The 22,913-nt window shown below is 42.3% G+C and overlaps 1 protein-coding gene across 5 annotated transcripts; it reads right to left on the minus strand.

Moving 5' to 3' along the window:
• Window positions 1-3,127: 3,127 nt before the first annotated feature.
• On the minus strand, window positions 3,128-22,642 carry LOC143117363 (casein kinase I-like). 5 transcript variants are annotated; one of them, XM_076279055.1, is made up of 12 exons: window positions 22,517-22,642; window positions 19,920-20,800; window positions 19,637-19,706; window positions 19,075-19,226; window positions 16,493-16,727; window positions 15,791-15,876; window positions 14,858-14,942; window positions 11,636-11,784; window positions 11,408-11,491; window positions 10,910-11,011; window positions 10,401-10,507; window positions 3,128-4,921 (listed from the first exon to the last, which is right to left on the minus strand). In XM_076279055.1, the coding sequence occupies exons 2-12, from the start codon at window positions 20,106-20,108 to the stop codon at window positions 4,867-4,869; spliced, it is 1,314 nt and encodes a 437-aa protein (XP_076135170.1). In that variant the 5' UTR covers window positions 20,109-20,800; window positions 22,517-22,642; the 3' UTR covers window positions 3,128-4,866. The 5 variants fall into 5 exon arrangements, with proteins under 5 accessions (XP_076135170.1, XP_076135168.1, XP_076135169.1 ...); XM_076279053.1 differs by having other exon boundaries at window positions 11,402-11,491; XM_076279054.1 differs by having other exon boundaries at window positions 11,402-11,491; window positions 22,513-22,642.
• Between the last annotated feature and the right edge of the window lie 271 nt (window positions 22,643-22,913).

The following is a 22,913-nucleotide window of genomic DNA, read 5'->3' on the forward strand; positions in this document are numbered from 1 at the left end:
CACCATCCCCCTTCACACGGGCATTATTCTGCTCATGGGCTTGATCACTCTCTTTGTCTTCTGCACAACAAAATTGCCAGCCAAGAACTCCTTGTGAACTTGTGGATGCTTGGTGGGGAGCTCTGCCATGTCCCTCAAATGTATCAGAATCCATCTGGCATAATTGGTATGATCAAGGGCGAAAAACCATGGTGTGAGGTCAGCCAAGGCATCAAGATAAATGTTAAAAGAGCCCAGCCGCAGAGACCTTACAAAGATAAAAAAAAAAAACAGCTCAAGCACCATAACTGTGGCCTAATACTGAAACTGTGGTACTGTATCATTTTGCCTCTTGCACCATTCATCAAAGCTCAGCACATCACTAGAGGAATCCATATTCATGAAATTATCATATGCAGCACGTTGCAAAATGTACAATGCTGCCACTGTTACTTGGTGGGCTCTCTTCGTACGAGCAACATGGGCACTTTTAAGAAAGAGTCAGCTGTGCCTGTTGTGGTAATGTCTGCTTGAACAAGAGCCTCTACCCAACCACTTCCTTGCAGCCAGTCCCCTAAAGTCCTCAAGAATGCCATCTCAATGTGGAGACCCCAAAAAGAATGACAATTTCACCATATCTATCTGGCCACTTCCACTGTATTTGCTTGGCCAAGGCAAATAGTGTCTGTTCAAAGGCAATCACAGGGGTTTGCTCTGGATGCAAATGATTAATTGCATTTCTGATGACATCCACTGAGTGCCTGATCATTGCAACTGTGTGTAATATTTCTAGTCAATGTGAGCATTTAGAGAGCAAAGAATTCACCGAGATTAGCTTTTGGTGGTATAAACTAGCCGTACAAGAGCACAGAGTTAATGAAATAAATAGGATGAATTGCAGCTAGTTTAGATAACCAGCCTAAATGAAAATCTGTGGAAATGTACACCAACTTTATTTCACAGAATCCTAACTCTAAATTTCTGCAGACTAAAATCTATTTTACGTTATATTTGCCTGTTTGAGTTATGTTTACTCACTTGCAGTACACTACACTATTTTTACTGAGTAACAGTGAGAAACACATTCAACTGACTTTGCCTTTATCTCACTTGTAGTCAAGAGTAAAACATCCCACCAGTTCCCTAGATTTTAAAGAGAATAATATTCAACTGTGGCCACCACAAGATGAAACCTACTGACTGAGTAAGGAGGAGTCACTGACAAACTACCAAGTAAAAATATGCATTTAAAAAGTACATCATTTCTGATAGATATCATAATAACCTATTTACCTTTTTGCTTAAAAATGAACTGGATTGATTAATGACCAAATGTGCAAAATTTGTAATTGTTTATTTCTGTCATCTATCCATTATGACATTATGAAATCCATATTTGGCAGCCATTTTTTTTTAAAAACATATCTTGTATTTTAAAGTTTAAAGACCTTCTATGTGAAAGTGTGCTCATATTTACATGTATTTATGGTGAAGTGTGTTATTGCATTTTATGTTTCTGGCAGCTTTTAATTCATTTTCCCATTACGAAATCCATATTTGGCGGCCATTTTGAAAGGGGCCAGATTTTGAGCGCCTACGGTCCTAAATCTGATCAGACCCCCTTTGTGAGCCTTCATACCAAATTTCATGCTTTTATCGCAAAGTGATCGATTCTGATGAAAAATTGGCTTAGCCGCCCAACTATTAGGGAAAGTTAGGCATTGGCACATGCCAATCTACAAAACAAATTCCATAATTGTTTTTGTTCGATTCTCTTTCTTTGTAAACTCAGGGCATTGCTGTAAAATACCTTAATGCTTATAGTTAGGGAAAGTGAGGGTTTTTTTGGCCAATCTGCAAAAAAAGTCTTACCAATAGCTTTTTTTACTAGGCTACTTGTTCCTAAGGCCAAATCATCGGAGAAACGCCAATCAAGAGGGACTGGGCGAAAACAATGAAAAACATTTTTTTACCAATAAGTCTAATTAGGGTTTTTTAGGGGTGCTGAATCTATCCCTGGCTCTCCAGGTGTTTCCCCGAGGATTTGGCCGTGGATAAATTAGGAGGTGTTAGACACCTATAGGAACACGTAGTTAAAAAAGCTATTGGTAAGAATTTGTTTTGCAGATTGGCAAAAAAATGCCTAACTTTCCCTAACTATAAGCATTAAGCTCTTTTCCAGCAATGCCCTGCCTGCGTTTACAAACAAAGAATCAAACAAAAACAATTGTGCTGGAGGGAGAGCGGAGTGACTCACCAGCCTATAGCACAAACAGACATGAACAAACAAATTAACGAATAGGCCTAATAAACAATAAAAAACAATAAATCCAGGTGCTGGACAGAGCGGCATTACTTGCCAGCGTAACAGTTTATAATATCATTTATATTACTATTATTCACTTCTGATAATAACTAAAATGCAGCAAATTATAGACATCTTATAGACACTGTGAAAAAAGCCTACAGGTGTTTGAATAAGCTAAGGCCTTTTGGAATCAGAATTTGATTTGGATATGCCCATTTTGGTTTCCCCAGCAAGCTAAATAACATGCCAGTTTACAGTTTCTTGAACTTAATAAAAAATATTGCACCTCCTTCTTGGCATAAGCTTCCATTACTCTACTAAGACAAGGACCATAATTTCCTCTGGCCTGTTCGGATGGTACAGTATTCCCGAGGGCCCCTTCTATTCCCACCCTGAACCACCCAAAGATCCCTATTAATCGTTTCCAGGAAACAGCCCTGTTCCCTCACAACAGGTTTGAGAGTATAGCTATGTGAATGTGTAACTTGGAATCAGTCTCACTCAGGGGTCAACAACTTCAGGCCCAGATGACTTGGCCTTCAAAAACGCACTGCACAGCTTTTATGTTTACTGTCCTATAAAAACATCCCATTCTAGAAAAGATTGTAAAACTAACCTAGGCACACCTAGAATATCTTCTCTTGATGACTTGTTCTCTGCCCACAATCTAGTAATTCATTTAAAATATTTTGTCATGAATGCACTTACACATGCACCATCTTACACACACACACACAACCATCCTTATTAGAGGCATGTACATTTGTCCATACTTATACAAAGGCTTTTGCCCAAATGCACATACTCACACTCCTTCTAATACCTGATCCAGACAGTGTGGATGGAGTATGTGGCTTTATTTTACTGTTATAGCTTAAGACCATCTTTGTACAACATCATGAACTGTTTACAACTGAGGATGTTAATGTTTGAGTATCACCTGAGGATGTCGTTAAATGCGTAATGACCGTCACCTCCTGAGCACAGACTCAGGAGTCAACTGCAGGAGTCTGTTAACTGCAAAAAAAAATGAAGGAATAACACATTTATTTGTTATGTACAAATAAATACAACTTAAAAACAAAGCTATTTGAGAAAACATCAGAAATAAACATTGTTTGCTCTGTATAGTATAAACATTTATATATCTTCTCCTTTCCATGGCCACACTTCGCCAGGCTGCCCTAACTCACTGTTTGTCATTACACGTCCACACCTGAATTGCAGCTCGGTTCAACTTCCTGTTGGCAGCTCTTGCCACTGATTTCTCCTTTACTTGTGACATTCCCCGTTTGCAATGTTTTTTTCTCCCAGGTGTACAGAGGAACAGTATAAGAGTGAGGGAATAGCAGATGGAAGAGTGGGGTCACATAACTGTAAAGGGTAGAGAAGGCTAAGGAGTCATGGGACGAGATGTATACTCCCCCATCCTGCCATTTGGTAACTGATTTACACTGTTTAAAAATTGTATCAATCACAAACAGGTTTGAAACAAGAAACACAGGGGAAAAAAATGGAGACAGGTCATTTAAAAAAGTGTGTCAGGTACAGTCAGAAAAACAAAAACAAAAAACAAAGCAGGAACCGAAGAAGAAAAAAATAAGATTTAAGAGGATAGAAAGTGTTTGATGGAAATGAGGGGGGGGGGGGGGTATGATAAAATGACTAAGACATGACTCTGGAGACATGAGTGTTGGAGGTTTTACTTAGAAAGGCACAAACTCTGACTCACAGGTAACCACCTTTACACAGCAAGAAAAGAATGGGAGATGAGCCTCGAACGCTTCTCTCTCCTACCCCCCCCCCCCCAAAAAAAAAAAACGCTGTGAAATGTTCTACATCCCTTTAAGAGTTTAGCGTGCGTCCATTTTTAAAGTGAGGTGAAAATGTCTGCATCGTAATCCCATCCTGGCTTTGTACGTCCCTTTGAGAGTCCACTCAAGTCATCAGAGGCATTTGTCTGCAACTGGCAGCTCTGCAAGGTGAGCTGCACGCTCTTCTGAGCCAAACAGCGACCCCTGCTGGTCACTTGCAGAAACACACCTGGGATACTCCGTGTCCATGAAAGTTCACTCCAACAAGTTTGGACGCATAGACATCTTGGACCCAGAGAGAGAGAGAGAGAGAGTGAGAGAGAGAGAGAGAGAGAGAGAGAGAGAGAGAGAGAGAGAGAGAGAGAGAGAGAGAGAGAGATGTGTGTAGGTATCTGTGTGTGTGAGAGTGCGAGAAAGAGAAAGGGGGAGTGAGAGAGAGAGATAGAGAGATAAAGAGAATCTGGAATAGCAGACTTAATTTTTTAAAATAGGAAAAAATACAACTAAAGGACCCGGGATAGAACTGCCATGACTGGCTTACTCTTCCCCATACCACAAATGTAAGCACGTGTTCCTACAGAGTCTCTGTCACTCCTTCAGGCTCTTCTCTTTGTATGCGAGATTTGTCCTTGGTATATGTCCCCTGTTAGTGTAAAATACATTGTCGTCTGTAGTAGTCTTTCAAGAGGCAGCTCCTATTGCGCTAAAAGGAGTATAAATATCCTCCTCTTCCTCTTCTGGGACGAGGCCTTGTGCTCCTCTTCCTCACTTGTGTCGCTGGAGTGCTTTCCTCTTCTGACGCTTGAAGAAACAACAGCACCTGCAAAAACAGTCAAAGGCTTAAACATCAAAAATAACAATGACTGATCTTACGTTTGTTACAGAAGACCTCTGCAGGAAGTCCTCTGTAATCATGGGGCCTCATCTGAACTAGTCGGTGTGAAATCACTGCAGTGGGGAAACTGGTGATGCACTCCTGAGAAATGATAGCCTGGCGAGCCAGACCCACATTATAATGTAGGGTCTGGGCACTCACCGTTCGCAGTGCTCAGTCCGAGGGTCGGGATAATCAGTTGTCTTTCAAATTCCCACTGCACGCAATAGGATATTTGTTTTCAAGTAGCAGGGAATTCAAGCCAAACTGTTGCAACTCTGCCATCAATCATTATGTTAAGCCCAACAAAAGACTCTATACACGATTTCAATGCCAGATTTAGTTTCGATTTCTAGAGCTCACAAGTCAACGGAGAGTTGCTAGACTAGCAACTAGCGCTAGGGGCGCGTCTAGATTTCTAGGCTAGAGAAATGACTCAAAGCTACCAAATCTAAAAAAAAATCTAACCCATCGTTTCCCAACCTTGGGGTCGGGACCCCACGTGGGGTCGCCTGAAATTCGACTCGCCTGAGATCTGTTACTGGGTATCTTACAACTGACCAGTACATTACATTAAAACATACATACATTAAATAAAAAATATTAAAAACTCCATGATATCCAAGTTAAGCAACTAATCGGATCCTACATTACAATCTGGCTACGTAAAAATAAAACTTACACAGCCCGAATAAGATGTTTTATTGACGTAATCATGCTTGATCAACGCTCCAAACAAAATAGCAAAACAACCAGATGCGCAGAGATAGCCAAACGAATGAGCTTGCTAGGACATTTGGGGAAAATCCAAGTACCACTTTCGACTGGGTGTTACAACAGAGATGTTGTGAATGATTGGGGTCGCCAATGTTTTGTGACATCAAAATAGGGTCACCTGCACTTTATTGGCACTTCATTCCAGTGTTTTTCAACCTTTTTTGAGCCACGGTACATTTCTTTACATTAAAAAAAATCCCACGGCACACCACCAACCAAAATGTAACAAAATGACACCCTGTAGTAGCATAATACAGCAAAAATAATGACAATTTAGTCTCTCCATTTGTTTACAGTTCAGTTATTTTCAAGTAGGCCTATCGATCGCTGTTGTACATCTTTTCACCCATAGATAAGCTAGATACCGCATTGTCCGTCGACTTCTATTAAGTGGCATAGGCTACATGAACGCGGCTGTCATATTGCTGGAGGCAAACATCTTACTGTCTATGGGCAACACTTGCCGACAATCAGAGACACCGGTCTGATTTCCAATCAGACACTAGTTTCTCCATTGTCCTCCAGTGATCGTTGCCCCACCAAGCGTTATTTACGTAGCCTACTATGGAGTAAAACTTGTGTCACCTTAAACCGAATTTGAATATGAATTTGAATATGAATTTGAGCAATTGTATTGGAAAAACGAATTTGAATAGTATATATTGAAACTGAATTCATTAGATTGGAACTGAATCTCAGTCAACTTGAAATTGAATATAATATTTTGAAATTGAACTAATTTGCTCTGATACATAAATTATCCTGACTGAAAATTTCGCTCTTGGAACTTTCACATTCACTTCTCAAAATTCAGTTTCAAAACGTGAAATTCAATTTCAGTCTACCGAGACAAAAACAGCTGGTAGCTAAGGAAGAGCAATCGAGTGCAGAGCTATTGTGATCGCGTGACAAGTGCCGAGCGCGAAGCAAAGAGCATAGCACTCTCTTAGCAAGCTGTCTCCTGAATCTCCAGAGAAAGAAGAGATGGAAGCGACTGGCACATCAGAAAACGTCCAAGTAAGTTGATATCATATGCCATGTCTGTTAACGTTACTTTGTATATAATGTACATTATATGCTAGCGCTGGCTGGCTAGCCAGCATAGTTTCATCGACTAAGTTAAAGTTTTTTCCATAGTTCAGAACCAGTTAGACTACTATAACGTTACTCTTTGATAGAACAATATGATTGGTCATTGTCATATCATTGTGCCTTTTAGGCCTGTAAGAACACGTTACAATCTCAGGTTAAACAGTATCATTCGTGGAAAACTGGATATGTCCCCCTAGTTAAGCTTTTCTCATCGTTGTGTTGTCTGTTAGCTAATGCTACGTGGGGCAATTTTTTCGTGCCGTGATGTTGCCAGACAACTGGATTGCGATAACTTTGTTAGCAAATGGTAGCTAGCTAGCTTCTAAGAGTTTCAAACTGAATATGTTCTATATCGATAATATGATCAAGACTCAAGAGACCCTAGTTTAACAGTATTTCTACAGGCTGATTTATGCTTCTTCATCGACTCCATGCAGATTTTGTAAAAGTTATTGAGAAATAGACACAGTATATTACAATAACCTAATTATTATACTTTAACTGTGTGTTGTCTTGATACTTCTGTTTCAGTAATGTGTGTGTAGATTGCAAATAATGTGTTGTATGACGATAGAAATGTCCTTGGTTCTTAATTAACTCATTGTATTGACCAAGTCGTGTGTGTGCAGAGAAGGTGTAATGATATTTATTATGATGTATACGATGCAAGGTATGAATGTGTGTGTGAGAAACAACTGATTGTCTCTTAGGTGCACAGACTTGTGTATCCTGATTGCCTGATGCTTATGAGACCTCTTTGCGCAGAGATGAATAAACAATTAACGAGAGACTCAAAGTAGACCTTTAAGCTAAACACTGATTGTTTGTTGGTTTTATTTTCATAGGTTGAGAGGCCTCAATGAACAGTGGACAGTGAGATAGACTGAGGACAATGGACCTTTGGACTGGCACCGATCAGACATGGACACCGAAGCTTGATTTCTCTTAATAAATATCTTTGCAAGATGCAACACATATTGTAAAACACGTTACACACTAATAAAAATGTCCACTGTTGTTTTCTCTGGAATTGATTTGTTTGCCATTGGTGGTGATGGATTTCCAAATGTATGGGCAATCTAAATTTTAGTTTATGTGTGTAATCAGCTGATATTAGATATGAATTGCAAAATCATGTAGGTTTATCCTTTGCAACATAAGGAAGAACAGACCTTATCTGACACAGGATTCCACACAACTTCTTGTTCAGGCCATGGTCATCTCCAAGCTGGACTATTGTAATTTACTATTAGCTGGTTTACCTGCTTGTGTAGTAAGATTGTTACAGCTGATTCAGAATGCTGCCGCACGCCTGGTCTTTAATCAGCCAAAGACATATGTAACTCCTCTCCTAGTTACTCTCCATTGGCTCCCTATTAGGCAGAATTAAATTTAAATCTCTCACTTTGGCCTATAGGACACTGACCGGATCTGCTCCTTGTTATTTTAATTCAATGATCAAGACGTACATCCCCAACTGCCCACTGTGGTCTTCTGAAGAGTGTCTGTTGTGTCGACCAGACATAGGTCAAATTCAAGACTTTTCCTCAGTGGTTCCATGTTGGTGGAATGAGTTGCCCAGTGCTCTCTGTTCCTGTGATAGTTTTGGGTCTTTTAACAGACGCATCTGTTGAACATGCACTTAGTTCATTAACACTTATGGTGTGTATAGTATTGTTTCATTTTCATTAGGCTGTTGATTAATTTGACATTGTTGTTTATTATTGATATTCTCCATAATGTCTTACCATGCTATTGTTATTTTTATTATATTATTGACTGAATGTACATTATTGTTTATTATTACTATTTTCCCTTTTTTCTCATTGTTTATGTCATTAGGCTATTGATTGAATTGACATGGTTGTTTATTATTGCTATTCTCTTTATTATAGTCTGACCAACATCTTCATTTGTTCCCTGTTAAATTTTAAGTATTATATTGTTTTGTATTTATGTTGCTTTGGACAAAAGCGTAACCATAACCATATGTAATTGGAAGCAAATAAAGGTAGCCTACACATCATAGTATTACAAGAGTGGCTTTAAACGTAAGAAAACGGTAATGATTTGTCCTTTTTTGGTCATTCAAACATGTAGATTTTTATTCACATAATTACTAGGTTGTTGCCTTTTCTATCCAGTAGGTGGCAGTCCAGGATAAGAAATAGAGCAGTAGTTGAGTAGGAAAAACGAAAACGAGAGAAAGTTATGCCCATGACATTAAAGAATGACAGGCTAGAAGTTTGCAATTTAGTACTGCAATTGGTAGACAGTACATTGATGTTTGATGGCTAGCTGAGTAGTTCTGTATGGACTGACAGGCTGGAAGTTTGAAATGTAATACTGTAAAAAATGTTTTAGCCTATTTAAAATTACAAAAACGGTAGGTAAGACCATACATCGATGTTTGATGGCTAGCTGGGTAGTTCTGTAGGCTACTTCAAGGATTGACAGGCTAGAAGTTTTAGATGTAATACTGCAAAAAATGTTTTATTTGTTTAAAATTACAAAAACGGTAGGTAAGTAGGCCTAGGCTACATCGATGTTTGATGGCTGGGTAGGCTAGTTCTGTATTTCAAGGATTGACAAGCTAGAAGTTTGAAATAATACTGCAACAAATGTTTTATTTGTTTAAAATTACATAAACGGTAGGTGAGACAGTAGGCCTACAATCGGAATGTGTTTTATGAATCGTGCGTGCAGATCTAATAACCGTGCAAACCAAGTGCCCACACTATGCTCTGCTTCGCGCTCGGCACTAGTCACGCGATCACAATAGCTCTGCACTCGATTGCTTTTCCTGAGCTACCAGCTGTTTTTGTCTCGGTAGACGTTTTGAAACTGAATTGTGAGAACTGAATGTGAAAGTTCCAAGAGCGACATTTTCAGTCAGGATAATTTATGTATCAGAGCAAATGAGTTCAATTTCAAAATATTATATTCAATTTCAAGTTGACTGAGATTCAGTTACAATCTAATGAATTCAGTTTCAACATATACTATTCAAATTCGTTTTTCCAATACAATTGTTCAAATTCAGCAATTCAAATGCAAATACAACATATTCAAATTCGGTTTAAGGTGGCACAAGTTTTACTCCATAGCCTACGTCCTGGAGCCCAATGCAGTCTAGCTTTCTAATATCTATTTTCCACCGCCACTTCTCATGCGCGTCGCTTAATTAACCAGGTCATTATTGCGCTCCCTACTGCCACCCACTGACATGAGTATTTATTTACTTTAAGTTACTACATTGCAGGCACAGATGCTCAACAATGGCATAGCCTATTTGCAACAACTATATAATAAATGTTTTTGGACCGATTAAGTGAAATTGGACAGTTTCCTACGGCACACTGGTGTGCCATGGAACAGAGGTTGAAAATCACTGCTTTACTCTATGCGAGTAGTATCTGCAGTATTGCTGCACGAACACGTCCTAGTCACACTGTACTTCGATTGTTCTGTTTTTTTTGTGAGTTGCTTTGGAGAAAAGCATCGGGTAGACGACTAAACGTATATGGAAATGTGAGCATGTGTTTGCGATGCCTACTTGGTGTCGTCGGGCACCTCCCGCTCAGCTGTGACCGTGATGGGGGCGTTGGAGTGGCCTGCCGTGGGATCGTCTGTGTTCAGCTCCCCGTTGGTCGAGTTCATCACCTGCAAGGAATCATGGGAAAGGGGGGGGAAGAGTCAGGAAGACGATGCTGCGTCCCACTTTCTCCCTCGTCAAATTGGACAAAGCAAAACGAGACCAGAGAGGGCGCAACGGAGGTGCCCCTGGGCACAGGAGGAGAATGAACGGAGAGGTTTGAGAGAGAGAGAGAGAAAGAGAGAGAGTGAGAGAGAGAGAGAGAGAGAGAGAGAGAGAGAAAGAGAGAGAGAGGAGGAGATGCCGCCTGCATATGCGCGTACCTGTGCAAAGACCCCCAGGTACAGAAGGAGCAGAGAGGGCTGCGAGAGATAAAGACAGAGGGACAGAGAGAGAGAGGGACAGAGAGAGGGGGACAGAGAGAGAGAGAGGGGGGGGAGGGAGGAGAGGCCGCCCGCGTGTGCGCGTACCTGTGCGGAGCCCCCCAGGCGGTCAGCCGTCAGGCGGGAGCCCAGGACCTCGCGGGGCGTGGCTGGAGGGGGCTGCACCTCGCTACCCACCGGCTCAGGAGACTGCCACAGCGGGGCAGACAGTGATGAAAAGGACGAGGAGAAGAGAAGAAGACAGTAAACAGACATGAATAGCGATTGCCTTTTTTTTTTTTTTTTTTTTTTTTTTTTTAAATGCCAGCTTTGACAGAGGTGAAGAGAAGTTAGAGGAGCACGAAGGTTAAGAGGAGGCAGGAGGAGGACACACAAACACACACACAAAGACTGTGTTGTGGTGTAGACATATGCTTAAAAAACAGCATCGACACACACTCTGAAACACACACTCACCATACACACATACTGACTATGCTGATTAAGATGTGACCTTAAAAACAGCACTTCAAAGACGCTCTCCATCACCCAGACATCAACTAGAAAACACCAAACTGGAATGAATATCGGCCAACTCACCCTCACCTGGTTTTTGGTCTGCTGCTGCGTTTTGTCCCTGCCGCTCGGCTGGAGGGGAGCGTCACTGGGGACTGGACCAATTGGGGTGGGCTGAGGAAACAGAGGGCAGTGTGTATGAGATGACAGGGTTCAAAGGTCATACACATCGAGACGGTGTGTGTGTGTGTGTGTGTGTGTGTGTGTGTGTGTGTGTGTGTGTGTGTGTGTGTGTGTGTGTGTGTGTGTGAGACTCACCAAGGTTTTGCCCACCCAGTCGTACTGGTAGTCAAAGACGTAGCCGTTTCTGTCGAACAGGTCGGTAAAAAGCTTGCGGAGGTATTCATAGTCCGGCTTCTCAAAGAAGTCGAGCCTCCGCACGTAACGCAAGTATGTTGCCATCTCCTCTGCTCGGATAAATATGTGTAGGGAAAACACACACGCACACACACACAAACATATATATAAATGTGTACCCACACATGCAGATGAACACACCCACACAGGGCTGCACGGGCCTAGTGGGAATGCAATCAGTGTTGCTCATAGCGTAAGAATGAATGTGTGGGCTGCCTAGTAATCTGCATCCCTCCTGCCCACTAATACCATCAGCAGAAACACATTTACACTCTCAAAATCTAATCGGAAAGATGATTACTAAAATTTTTTTGCACAGTAGTTCCGACCTTTCTAGCGTTTTCTGATTAAAACGATATCAAATCAGTGTGAAGAACCTACAGAAAGACGTATATATTTGATTGATTGGTAACCACACAAATGCACTAAGGTAAAAAAAAAACAAATCGCCCATCTTTGTTATGTTCAGCAGCAACTCCCACAGTGCTGAGGAAAACTGAGAAAAACAGCCCAAAAACAGAGCTCTTGATTTCGGCACTACTATTGCTGAAAAATCAGCTACACAAGGCATGAACACGACTACGTTTCCATGAACACCATATTCCGATTAAGGTCCATATTCTGGTTAGTCTGGAAATCTTCTTGCGAGAGCAGAGCTCTGCGAGACACTCTGGCAATGAGCAATGATGCACGTTACTTTTACCCCAAATTCCGGGGAACCAGCTAAACTGATGAAGACAGCGCTGCAACGTTGGAGGACAGTACACATTGGTCGTAGTGTTATCCGATTGCGTCGAAGTCCGAAATCATTCAGAGTAAACATGGTCTAGTGTTATCCAATTGAGTGCAGTGAGATTTTTAAATGCATGCTTGTTGCCGCCCCTCGAGTTGGGCCATTACATTGTTCGTGGCCAGACCCTTAATCTTTCTAGATTACCAGGGTCTGGGTTTTCCAGGCTATATTCTGGTTGTGGTAATATTCAGAATACAATGTTTCCATGTGCTGCATGTCAATTGGCATATTCTGAATAAACCAGCGGCGTCGTGCATTGGAAGTAGCATCTACGTCATGACGTCTCAAATGAGCGTGAAATAGGTGAATTTGACCAGATTAGAGCCACTATTGTTTTGCTTTTTGGATTTATAATCGGCCGCTTTGAGGGGCTTCCATTGATTCATCATCTGTCAGGAGTGCGCACAAAACCTGCTTCTTTGAGCATTACGATTAGGGTTGGGTATCGTTTGGGTTTTATCCGATACCGGTGCTAAATCGATACTTTTAAAACGGTGCCGGTGCCGAAACGGTGCCTGAACCGGTACTTTGTTTTTAAAATGTTTTAAATTAAAATGGTCTAAAGCATGAATTGCTTTTTTTATTGATGAGACAAATTTGAACATGAAATTTAACTGTTATATTCAATTTACTATCAATATCTCATTGCTCCTATGAATAATACATTTAAATGTTAAAACAGCTTGCCATGCATGCACACACAATGGTAAGCTTTCAAGTTTACCCAGTGTAGGCGGTTTGCCATAAGGTATGTTAAAACCGCTTGCCATAAAACTGCCAGGACATGGACAACGGCATTTGCAAGCAAGCTAACAGGGACTCTTCTTTCCAGTTAATTCAGTGTGTTCCCAAATGCTTCAAGAAATGTTATGTCTTGACTTAACCCATAACACGCAGTAGTTTTGAACATGTTAGGCTACATGTCGGTGTCGCTAGCCAAGTAGGCATTTTAACAGCAACCATGGCTATGCGCTAACACCAGTCAGCTGAGTTTAATTAGCGATAACGTACGGAGATGGTTTCGTAGCCTCTTTGACAGCTCAGTGACATCAGGTATGTAACCTACATATTTGTTTTTTGCCAGCTAACTTTTAACATGATCTTCATATTCATTGTGATGCTATATGGACCTCATGCACATGAAAGATTAATATCATGCCATTATGTTGTTTAACACACCGTGAAATAAAGTTTTCACCTTACAACTTTGCTGATAACATTTAAAATAAATGTCAGTTATGCATTAGCAAGGATATTGTGTAAGGTATAGGCTATCTAGCCTACTGTTTCTGTTGTTTCATAGCCTTTTGCTTGTGTGTAGTTAGGCCCACTGCTAGATTTTGACAGGAGCTCGCGATATCGCTTAAAAGTAAGCTACTTGGGCTCACGCAAGCTGTCAAACACTGTCCACTCATGTGGTGCACCCCTCTGGTTTATACATCCAGTGTTTATGTTAACTAACAGTATCTGGATGTGTTGCTATCAGAGCAAGACGTTAGAGATGGCGCATGACATGCAGTGATGCCTCGTATAAAAAAAATAAAATTAAAGAAAACGCTATTTAAGCACCGAAATGAGGCACCGAAATCCACGTTGTTATTCGATGCAGTTACTACCGTTTACGTTGGCACCGGTGCCATATTAGAACCGTGTTTCGGTGCCCAACCCTAATTACAATGCTTTCACCCATCGATGAATTCCATCATGACATTCAAACTTTCAGGTTTGAATACATAAATTGACCTTGATCTTCACTCTAGAAGTGCAAACTTTTAGCCACACTTTTCGCTATGCTTGCCAAGTGTCAGAGCAACAAACTAAGCTACCAAAATTGCTTGCATAAACATGCGAAGACATAATTTAATATTCCGAAAGGACTACTAAATTCCCACAAACACGCATTTGCATACTCCAATATTCTGATTAAAACAGGCATATGCCAGGGGTCTTATCTGTGTTTTAAGAAACCAGAATATGAGCTTAATCGGGTTATGGCAACTGGAATAAGGTGTTAACATAACTCATACTCAATAGGAATACTGTCATTATTCCGAATACAACCAGAACATGGTATGCATGGAAAAGTAGTGAATGTTGTGCTATCAACACCTGCAGCACAGCTGCTGGCTAAAGTTCCAGTCTGATACAACACAGATCTGAGCAGTGCATTCTTATCCATCATGGCTCCACAACGCAAAAGATACAGTAAGGCCTTCCTCTAGAGGATGGGTGACAACAACAATCTGTCCTTCTCATCCAGCACAGACAGCACCAAAAATAAGCACACTCCACTGAAGGTAATGGAAAGTAGGAAAGAGATGATGTCACACCTGGGAAGCTCTCGCACAGCACCTCGATGGGCGTGGCCCTCTTGGTGTCGCCAATTTTCTGGTAACGCTCTTTCAGAGTATCGGCCTAGAGAGAGAGAGAGAGGGCAGTCTTGGTCAGCACTAACAGACAAAATAACACACACACACTACCACAAAACATATTTCAAAGGCTCTGTCATACACACAAACACAACGATCAGTTAATTTTCTAGTTCATACAGTATTCAGAAAATAAATTGACGCAGAGGAAAGCCACTGAGAGAACCTCCCCCGTCGGCCTAAAGCATTTCCTGTGTCTCTGCGCTCATCATGCAACGTTAATCTAAGGCTACTTTCAGAGAAAGCCAGCAATGGACAGTACAATTACACTGCTGTTACAGATATTGCCCAGAACATCACTACAATGCACAATGTTCGGCTTTTTTGGAAATAATAGGCATTTTAAACCATGGTGACTGCAAACATATGCACTCATACACAATTACTTTCCAAAATGTTCCAAAACTACATAGAATATAAAATAATTAAGATCTGGTGTATGAAACACAACAACAACAACATCTAATGCTTTTGCTGAGAACTCAACATTGTTTATTATTATTTAAAGCCAGATTAAACACATAAATAGGTCAGACATTTCCAGCAGCCAGACACCCACGCTCAAACATATACACACACACACAGATTTGGAGTAGAGATAGGTGCAGCACACAGCAGCCCACGGCATGGGCAGGAAGAAACACTCCTTATCTATACACTCAGTGCAGCCAGACATCCCTCCCACATACATAGTCATGCGCGCACACACACACACAGAAACACACACAGACACACAGAGAAACATTCACACACACAAATGAGCACACAGAAACACACAAACAAACAGTGTCCTTGTTCCAGAGCTGTACACCTCTGCATGGACAACACACTGACCTTTAACCCCTGCCAGGGCAAGCTCCCACGCAGAAAGTACATGAACATGTGACCAAGCGCCTCCAAGTCATCCCTTCTGCTTTGCTCTATAACACAGGAGGGAGAGAGACAGAGAGAGAGAGAGAGAGAGAGAGAGAGAGAGAGAGAGGGTATTAGAGAGACAGAAGAGCTTTGTCAATCACTCCAGCCTCCAAACGGCCTGATTTAGGAGAGGCCCACAGGGCACTTAGCATCAGCTCTCCTGACACCACTCTTGACACACACGAGGCAGAGAGAGGAGCTCTACTGGATCAACACCCTGATTGATTTAGACTGGCAGTCATTTTGATAGGCTGCATTATTAGGGAAAAAGCCAAGAGAGGGGTTTCTGGTTGTCCTCACACCCGAAGAGTATTGGGCTTGAGTGTTCTCATACTCACTGCTTTTTTTTTTTCATTTGTTTGCAAAATTAGCAAAAACATCCAACCAAGTATCTCAACATGAGAAATTCTGAAATACTGGAATTTAACATAGTACAGTGTAGTCTTTATGATTATATAAATTATGGAATATGAAAAAAAATGTGACATTATGTGTTACAAAACAAAAATATTTCACATATTTCTTCCAAGTGTTTCTTTCTTTTTTGTGCAAATCACAAGGTAATATCTTCCAGTCTAGGCTACGTACCCTACCCTGCCAACCCCCTGCCCCAGTCCTTACCTTTCCCCAGGTGGGTGTTGATGCTCATGTACCGGGCGGTGCCCGTCAGGCTCTTGTGTTCGCGGTAAGGGATGTGTTTCTTGGTCTCGGGGTCGATGTACTCCTTGGCCAGGCCGAAGTCGATGATGTGGATGGTGTGCTGGCGCTTGCTCCCCGGCCGGCCCACCAGGAAGTTCTCAGGTTTCACGTCCCTGTAGATCAGGCTCCTGGTGTGGACGTACTCCATCCGTGTGATCTGCAGCCCACATACCCACAGAGGCACAGCAATTAGAGAGAGAGAGAGACACACACACACACACACACACACAGTGGGAATTCCACAACAGCATGCCGTCTCAGCGCTGTGGAGATGGTTTATGTAACTGGCTTTTAAGCTAAACAGATTCTGTGGTATTGTGAGTGATTGTGCTTTGTTAGTTAAGACTGATTATTCTGGAAGGACAGTTTTGTGATATTTGATGGGCACCGTTATACATTCAGAAGCTTTTAAAGATGTAGAAGCCGTCCCATATCCTCACACAGACAAGACCGGACATGCCCGGACATGTCGAGGAGGAGAAACCCATTTCTGGATGAGCTATCCCTTTAAAGGGACAAAGGGCTGCAGAATATTACGTTTTCTTGAAAGGCATGGTTTGAATCCTGTCATGTTTTCCTGAAGCTCATAGCACATGTTTTGAGAGAGAGAGGGAGTGATAACCATTTTTTTTCATACTACAGGTGAATGCTCTCAAACAAGCAATGAAAGCTCACTGGATGAAGTTTACTCTCGGCCAAAGCAAAATAGTGAAATTCAACAGTTTCTTACACATTGGCTCATTTTACATTTACATAGTTACAAATAATTACATCTCATACACATAATGCAAATTGTATCATCATTAATTACTTAGAAATATGCCTTTGAACCTGCCCTAGCTGTAGGAATAAGGAAATAAATCTCAAACTTATGGTAAGGTTTATGATTCTGGTAAATGATGTTGATATCTGAGCTCAACCATCAATCAAATGACACCCCTTCATTCCATGCTCCTGATTCAATACGTTGATTGGCTGGAACTGTTGATTGGCTGGAACTATTTGTGGCTTGGTCAGAGCCACAGTGTTTGCTTCACATTTACAGAGCTAGGGCTGTACAAAAACGTGTTTCTTATTAGCACACACAGAATGGACAGCCAGATGACTGCAAGAAGCAACATGCTGAATCTGACAAAAGACCACCCATCACTAAATGCCACACTAAAGGGTAACAGACAAACATCGCTGGATTCACAAGGACTTATCTCAAGGGCAGACAAACACATAAAGCTTAATACTGAGCAAACGTCTGTCTGTGCCTTCATTCATTTGCCTGAGGCACAGCTACAGCGAAGCTCAGAGGTCACAGTAAAAAAAACTCAGTCAGGGGGGAGAAAAAAAACTGTTGCAACTTGCAAAAGACTTGCTGGGTAGCTGCTTTTGTTAAAATAATACTTGCGATTTAGACTGTGCAGTTAACCATTCCGAAGTTCTTCAGATCAAAACAACAAGTGTGATGTGAGTGGACGGACTGTGACACTGGTGGAATATTAATGTGGCTTGTCTGACCCTACAGACACAGTACAACATGTTTATATCGGGGGCTTAACGTTCACAGACACTGCACTGGTGTTCAGGCATGGGGCCTGGCCTTTTAAGATTTGAAAACAGATCATTATTTAAAACAGACACAAACTTCAGGCACAGCCATTTTCCTTTCTTTAAAGGTTGTATCAGCGATTGCAGGCCCCAAAAAGGCCCAAACATAAATGATCACATTCATCTAATCTTTCCTAACGATCCGCTAGCTGTCTGCCCCATAAGCAAGCCGTCAAAAAAATGTGTCTCTGTAGGAAGCCTAGGCTCCAAGATCTGTACACAAAAACAATTGCTACCAACAAGGGTTGGCAATCCACTCAAAGGCAAAATAAAGTGTTTCATACAATAACCGACGAGATGCGCGTTTAGGAGAGTTTTAATTGCACGGGAGGGAGGGGGAGGGACTAGCGAGCTATAGCTCTCTGTTTTGTTTAAACATCAACAGAAGTGACGTATCCCCGCTATCGCTGAAACAACCTTTAAGCCCTGTACATCTGTGTTACGCCTCACACCAGATGTGCGGCGCGAGCATGGCGGCTGAGTTACCTGTCCATTCTCATTTCTGTGCCCATGCTAACAGGTTAAAGCTTTCACACATCCCCCAGGAGACGCGCTGCACCTGCAAGCCGGCTAGGATAGAAGTGGCGCCTATTTTTCATGCAAGAGCCAAGTGTGTCGGAAGCAATCCTCAGAAAAGATAGAATGAAAGGTAGTAGCAGCTCCTCATCAGAGAGGTTGCCGGTGTGAATACACACACACGCACACAACTGTAACGCAGCATTGACAGAAAAGACACGGAACGCACATGCCACGTGTCTGGTGCAAATGAGATGTCAGGCTGCAGGAAATTACTGACCACACAGAACAATACGCCATTATGGCTGTGCTAGGGTACATGATAACCTCAAGGCCCAAACAGGACCACAGGGTTTTTCAGACTGACGCGAGGCCAAGGGTCTTCTTACCAACTGAATGGCCATCATGAGGACAGTCTTGAGGGAGAAGCTTCGCTCGCACAGGTCAAACAGGTCCTCCAGGCTGGGTCCCAGCAGCTCAAGCACCATGGCGTTATACTTTCCACATGGACCAAAGTAGTACACCTGAGGAATGCCCTCTGCTACAATACACAAACACACACATGCATAGTATCAGGTGTAACCATCAACAAATGAGCGCTTTGGATTGCACTATGTGCATGTTAAATGCGCTTTAAAAATAAATCTGACTTGACTTGACAATGTGATGAATGCTTATTATGACTATAGACCCTTTCAAGAGAGTTCCATTATCAGCATCATAGTTGGCTCCACAAGGCTTCCGTTTTAACATTCCATATGTTATCTTAATGCAGAGGAATTAATCCCCTGAATACACTTGAGCAAACCTTTTATCATTTCAATACAGAGCCCACAGTTATCATTAAATACTTTGTCCTGTGATTTGCGTCTCTTTGCTGACGGTAATCCTAACAGGGTCTGTGAAGACTGCAGAAATGTGGTTACATTGGTGGTCGTGGGACTTGCTTACCAGCGGTGCCAAGCTGCTTGTAGAAGCGGTACTCCAGGTGGAGCTGAGGAGCGCGGGACTTGATTGGCTCCTGAAGAGAGACAGACAACATAGACAACCAATCAGGGGGGAACCAAACGGCACACCTCCACCTCACTCCAATCTTTGAACCACCATCTGTGCAATCATCTTCAACTTCACTTTGATACAACAGACTTGCAACACTAGCATGAGGATGGAGCCAAACAGCCTCGACATCATCAAGTGTTTTTCTGAGGCCATTCTCCTGTATGGAATTACTCACCAGTTTGATGGCCACATATTCGTTGGTGTAAAGGTTTTTGCCGAGCCTCAGCTCACCGAAGTTCCCGCAGCCGATCTTCTTGCCTACGCGGAAGTTTGGGCCGACCATGAGCACCCCGGAGCTGGAGCCGCGACTGCCGTGGCTGCTCCGGCTGCCCCCGGACTTCACCACCCTCTTGCCCTCCTCCATCTCTCCCTTCCCTCCTCTCTTCTCTAAATCCTGGAGCTTGTGGTACCCGGGCTTCTCCAGAGTTACGTCACTGCCATAAAATCCACAAATCTACTGAATCACAACAACCAGGGGGGTGGGAAGGGCGAGAAGCGTGTGTGTGGGATGTAGCGAGAGAGAGAGAGAGAGAGAGGGGAAGATTTCTGGATAGCCAAATGAATGCGGATATTTACACTTGCGCACTTAGCTGTCCTTCACATGCATTAATCCAAATCGCTTTCAGATGAGTACTGTAAACTGCAATGCTTGGAGCTCTTAATGTCAAATACTATTAAAGGCCCCAAAAAACAATCTAGCCCTATCTGCTGGACTCCGACATGTGGGTTTGTTTTTTTTCCAGTCCAGTTCTATCTTCTTCGCTTCTGGGTTAGGCAGCTGTGGTGGGTGACCTCGTCAGTACGGTGCAAGAGGCGAGAGCAACTGCAGCTGGGTGTTTGGGCAGTTTGAGCTGCGGTGACGGTGGGCCGGGCCGGGTCGGGTCAGCCCGGTCCTAGCTCCAGGAGGGAAAGCACGGCGAGCTCCTGGACGGAAACCTGCGGGTGGCTTTCAGCATCACTTCCTGCGGGCCTGGCTGTGGACCGACATGAGACATTCCCGAGGCTCCAGCCCCCTGGCCAGGGCTTGACACACAGCTATAATACATTCACAATCACCTGAGGAAATGCGGAGTAGGGTGTTAATGATACGCACAAGAAAAGCATCACAACAGAGCTTCACAACAGGCCCCATTTGGACATTCAGTCAAAAGCACCTCACTGATCATAAACCAGCCCACTATGGGCGTTGGAAAGCTTCCCAGCTGAATCAACTGTGGCAAACCTAGTGTGAATAGTGGCAGCGCTTTCCTGAGAGACAGACAGAGGATCTGAGGAAGTAGAAACAGGAGACCATCTCCCTACAGGAAGTCTTATCTTGTGTTTCTGAGCACTAGCACTAAAAATACACCACTGTGCAGCTCTCCAATAGAGGCCAGGGGGTCATGTGAGAAGGACAGACTCCTGGGGGGGGGGGGTGTTACCCCAGCAGGCTGTTAAGAGTCTCCGACCCAGGGCAGGAAATGAATGAAGTCAGGTTAGTCGGTGTAAATCAGAGCAAGCCAAGCTATAAGCATCCTGATAAACGTACAACCACAAAGAACCAATATGAGTAAAATGCACAGCTTCCACGTAGCTAAAATGAACAATGATTTGCTATAATTTCAATCTGCAGGGCCGTTATTCGAGTCACTGACTTAAACGCAGTAGATTTGCGTTACTTGGCTTGCTAACAAAGCAGTGTCAAGCGGGTTGACCAGTTGGCAGGGTGATCAGGATTAGGCCTGATAAGATGGCATCCAAAGCCCATGTAAACATCCACCAACTTTACTGAACGATAAACATATTAGCACAACTGACTGATTAAGTTACATAGCTAAAGTCGGGAAACTTCTTAAGGACCCAGCTTCGTCTTCTGAATTGACTGTGCACGTTAACAATACAGCTGGACAAACCACTAAACGTTTCCTGACTTGGGCTGAACATGGCATACAGTATGAAGCTAGCTGTTAGAGCTAGCGTCCATATCTGTCGTTTTTGCTAGCAAGCTTATAATACGACCATAATATTTAGTCATCAAACCTCACTGACATTACCAAGTGCGAGGTAACCGATTATATATGTGGTCGACGTAACGTAAAACTCATCATTATTCGAGCGAAATCTCACAATAACGTTTGAGTAACACGAACACAATGTTGGCCTGCCGCTATTGTTAGTCGAGGCTAACTCATTGATTAGTGACACAGAGGCTAGCACAGCTAGCCTGCATAGAGAACTTGAAAAGCCTGAATGGCGAGAATAACGTTGCCGTTTGTCGGAACTATAATGTTAATACTTCGTCAAAACATACTGTCTTGATCAACATATGTATGTTGCTTTGCATTACCGACAGTAAACGATCAACGTTACACTAAGAAACAGACCGGCTGGACGATAATTCGGCTTGCTCTATAATATTACCTATCTTACTGGAATAACGTTAGGGCTAGCTAGCATTCACTGGTTAACGTTAGCTGCCAGGGCTAGCCAGCAACAAGATCCCTACAGATTATAGTGGATGGAGAATTTCAGAAAATAAATGCAAGTAAACAAGAGCGAAGTTAACTTCGTGTGGCACACGAACTGTGAATACATTAAGGAGAACCACCACTTTTTTTATTCGAACCTGTATTTCACTCTCATCAGACAACGACCTAATGTTAGCTAGCTAGCTATTTTATGTATCCTATTTAATCCACCAAATCGAAATAGATTAAAATGACCATCTCAGAATTATATATTAGGACTTATACAGGTTAAAGATAATAAAATATCCAAAATAATATTACCTACATCGGTATATAAAAAGCTTATGTCGATTTCCATTCTGTTTATCTCGCAGCCTTTTTCGTGGGTGTCACTTTCCTCTTCCTACCCATACAGTCAGTCGCTGCTTGAGTTTCTCCAGTCAACAGCAGTGGTGGGCTACTATGCGCATCTGATCAAAGGATGTAGCCTAGCTGAATAGAAGAGAGGGGTGATGTCCACCAAAGAAAACTGCGTGAAGACATGTTATAATATTCCCATATTTGCTCAGAAGGGTTTAAACACTAAATTAAACCAACAGGCAGTGGACTTATAGGCTACTCACCATTTATTGCCTTCATGGTATGCAATATAATTCTTTCAGGGACATACAGCTCTGTGTCTTAGCTATCCAGAATGTAAACCACACAATAATGAATAGTCA

This window comes from Alosa pseudoharengus, unplaced genomic scaffold (assembly GCF_046254945.1).
Source record: "Alosa pseudoharengus isolate Yale_2024_CS ecotype anadromous, Long Island Sound unplaced genomic scaffold, YU_APseudo_1.1 YU_APseudo_1.1_scf_11, whole genome shotgun sequence".
NCBI lineage: Eukaryota > Metazoa > Chordata > Actinopteri > Clupeiformes > Clupeidae > Alosa > Alosa pseudoharengus.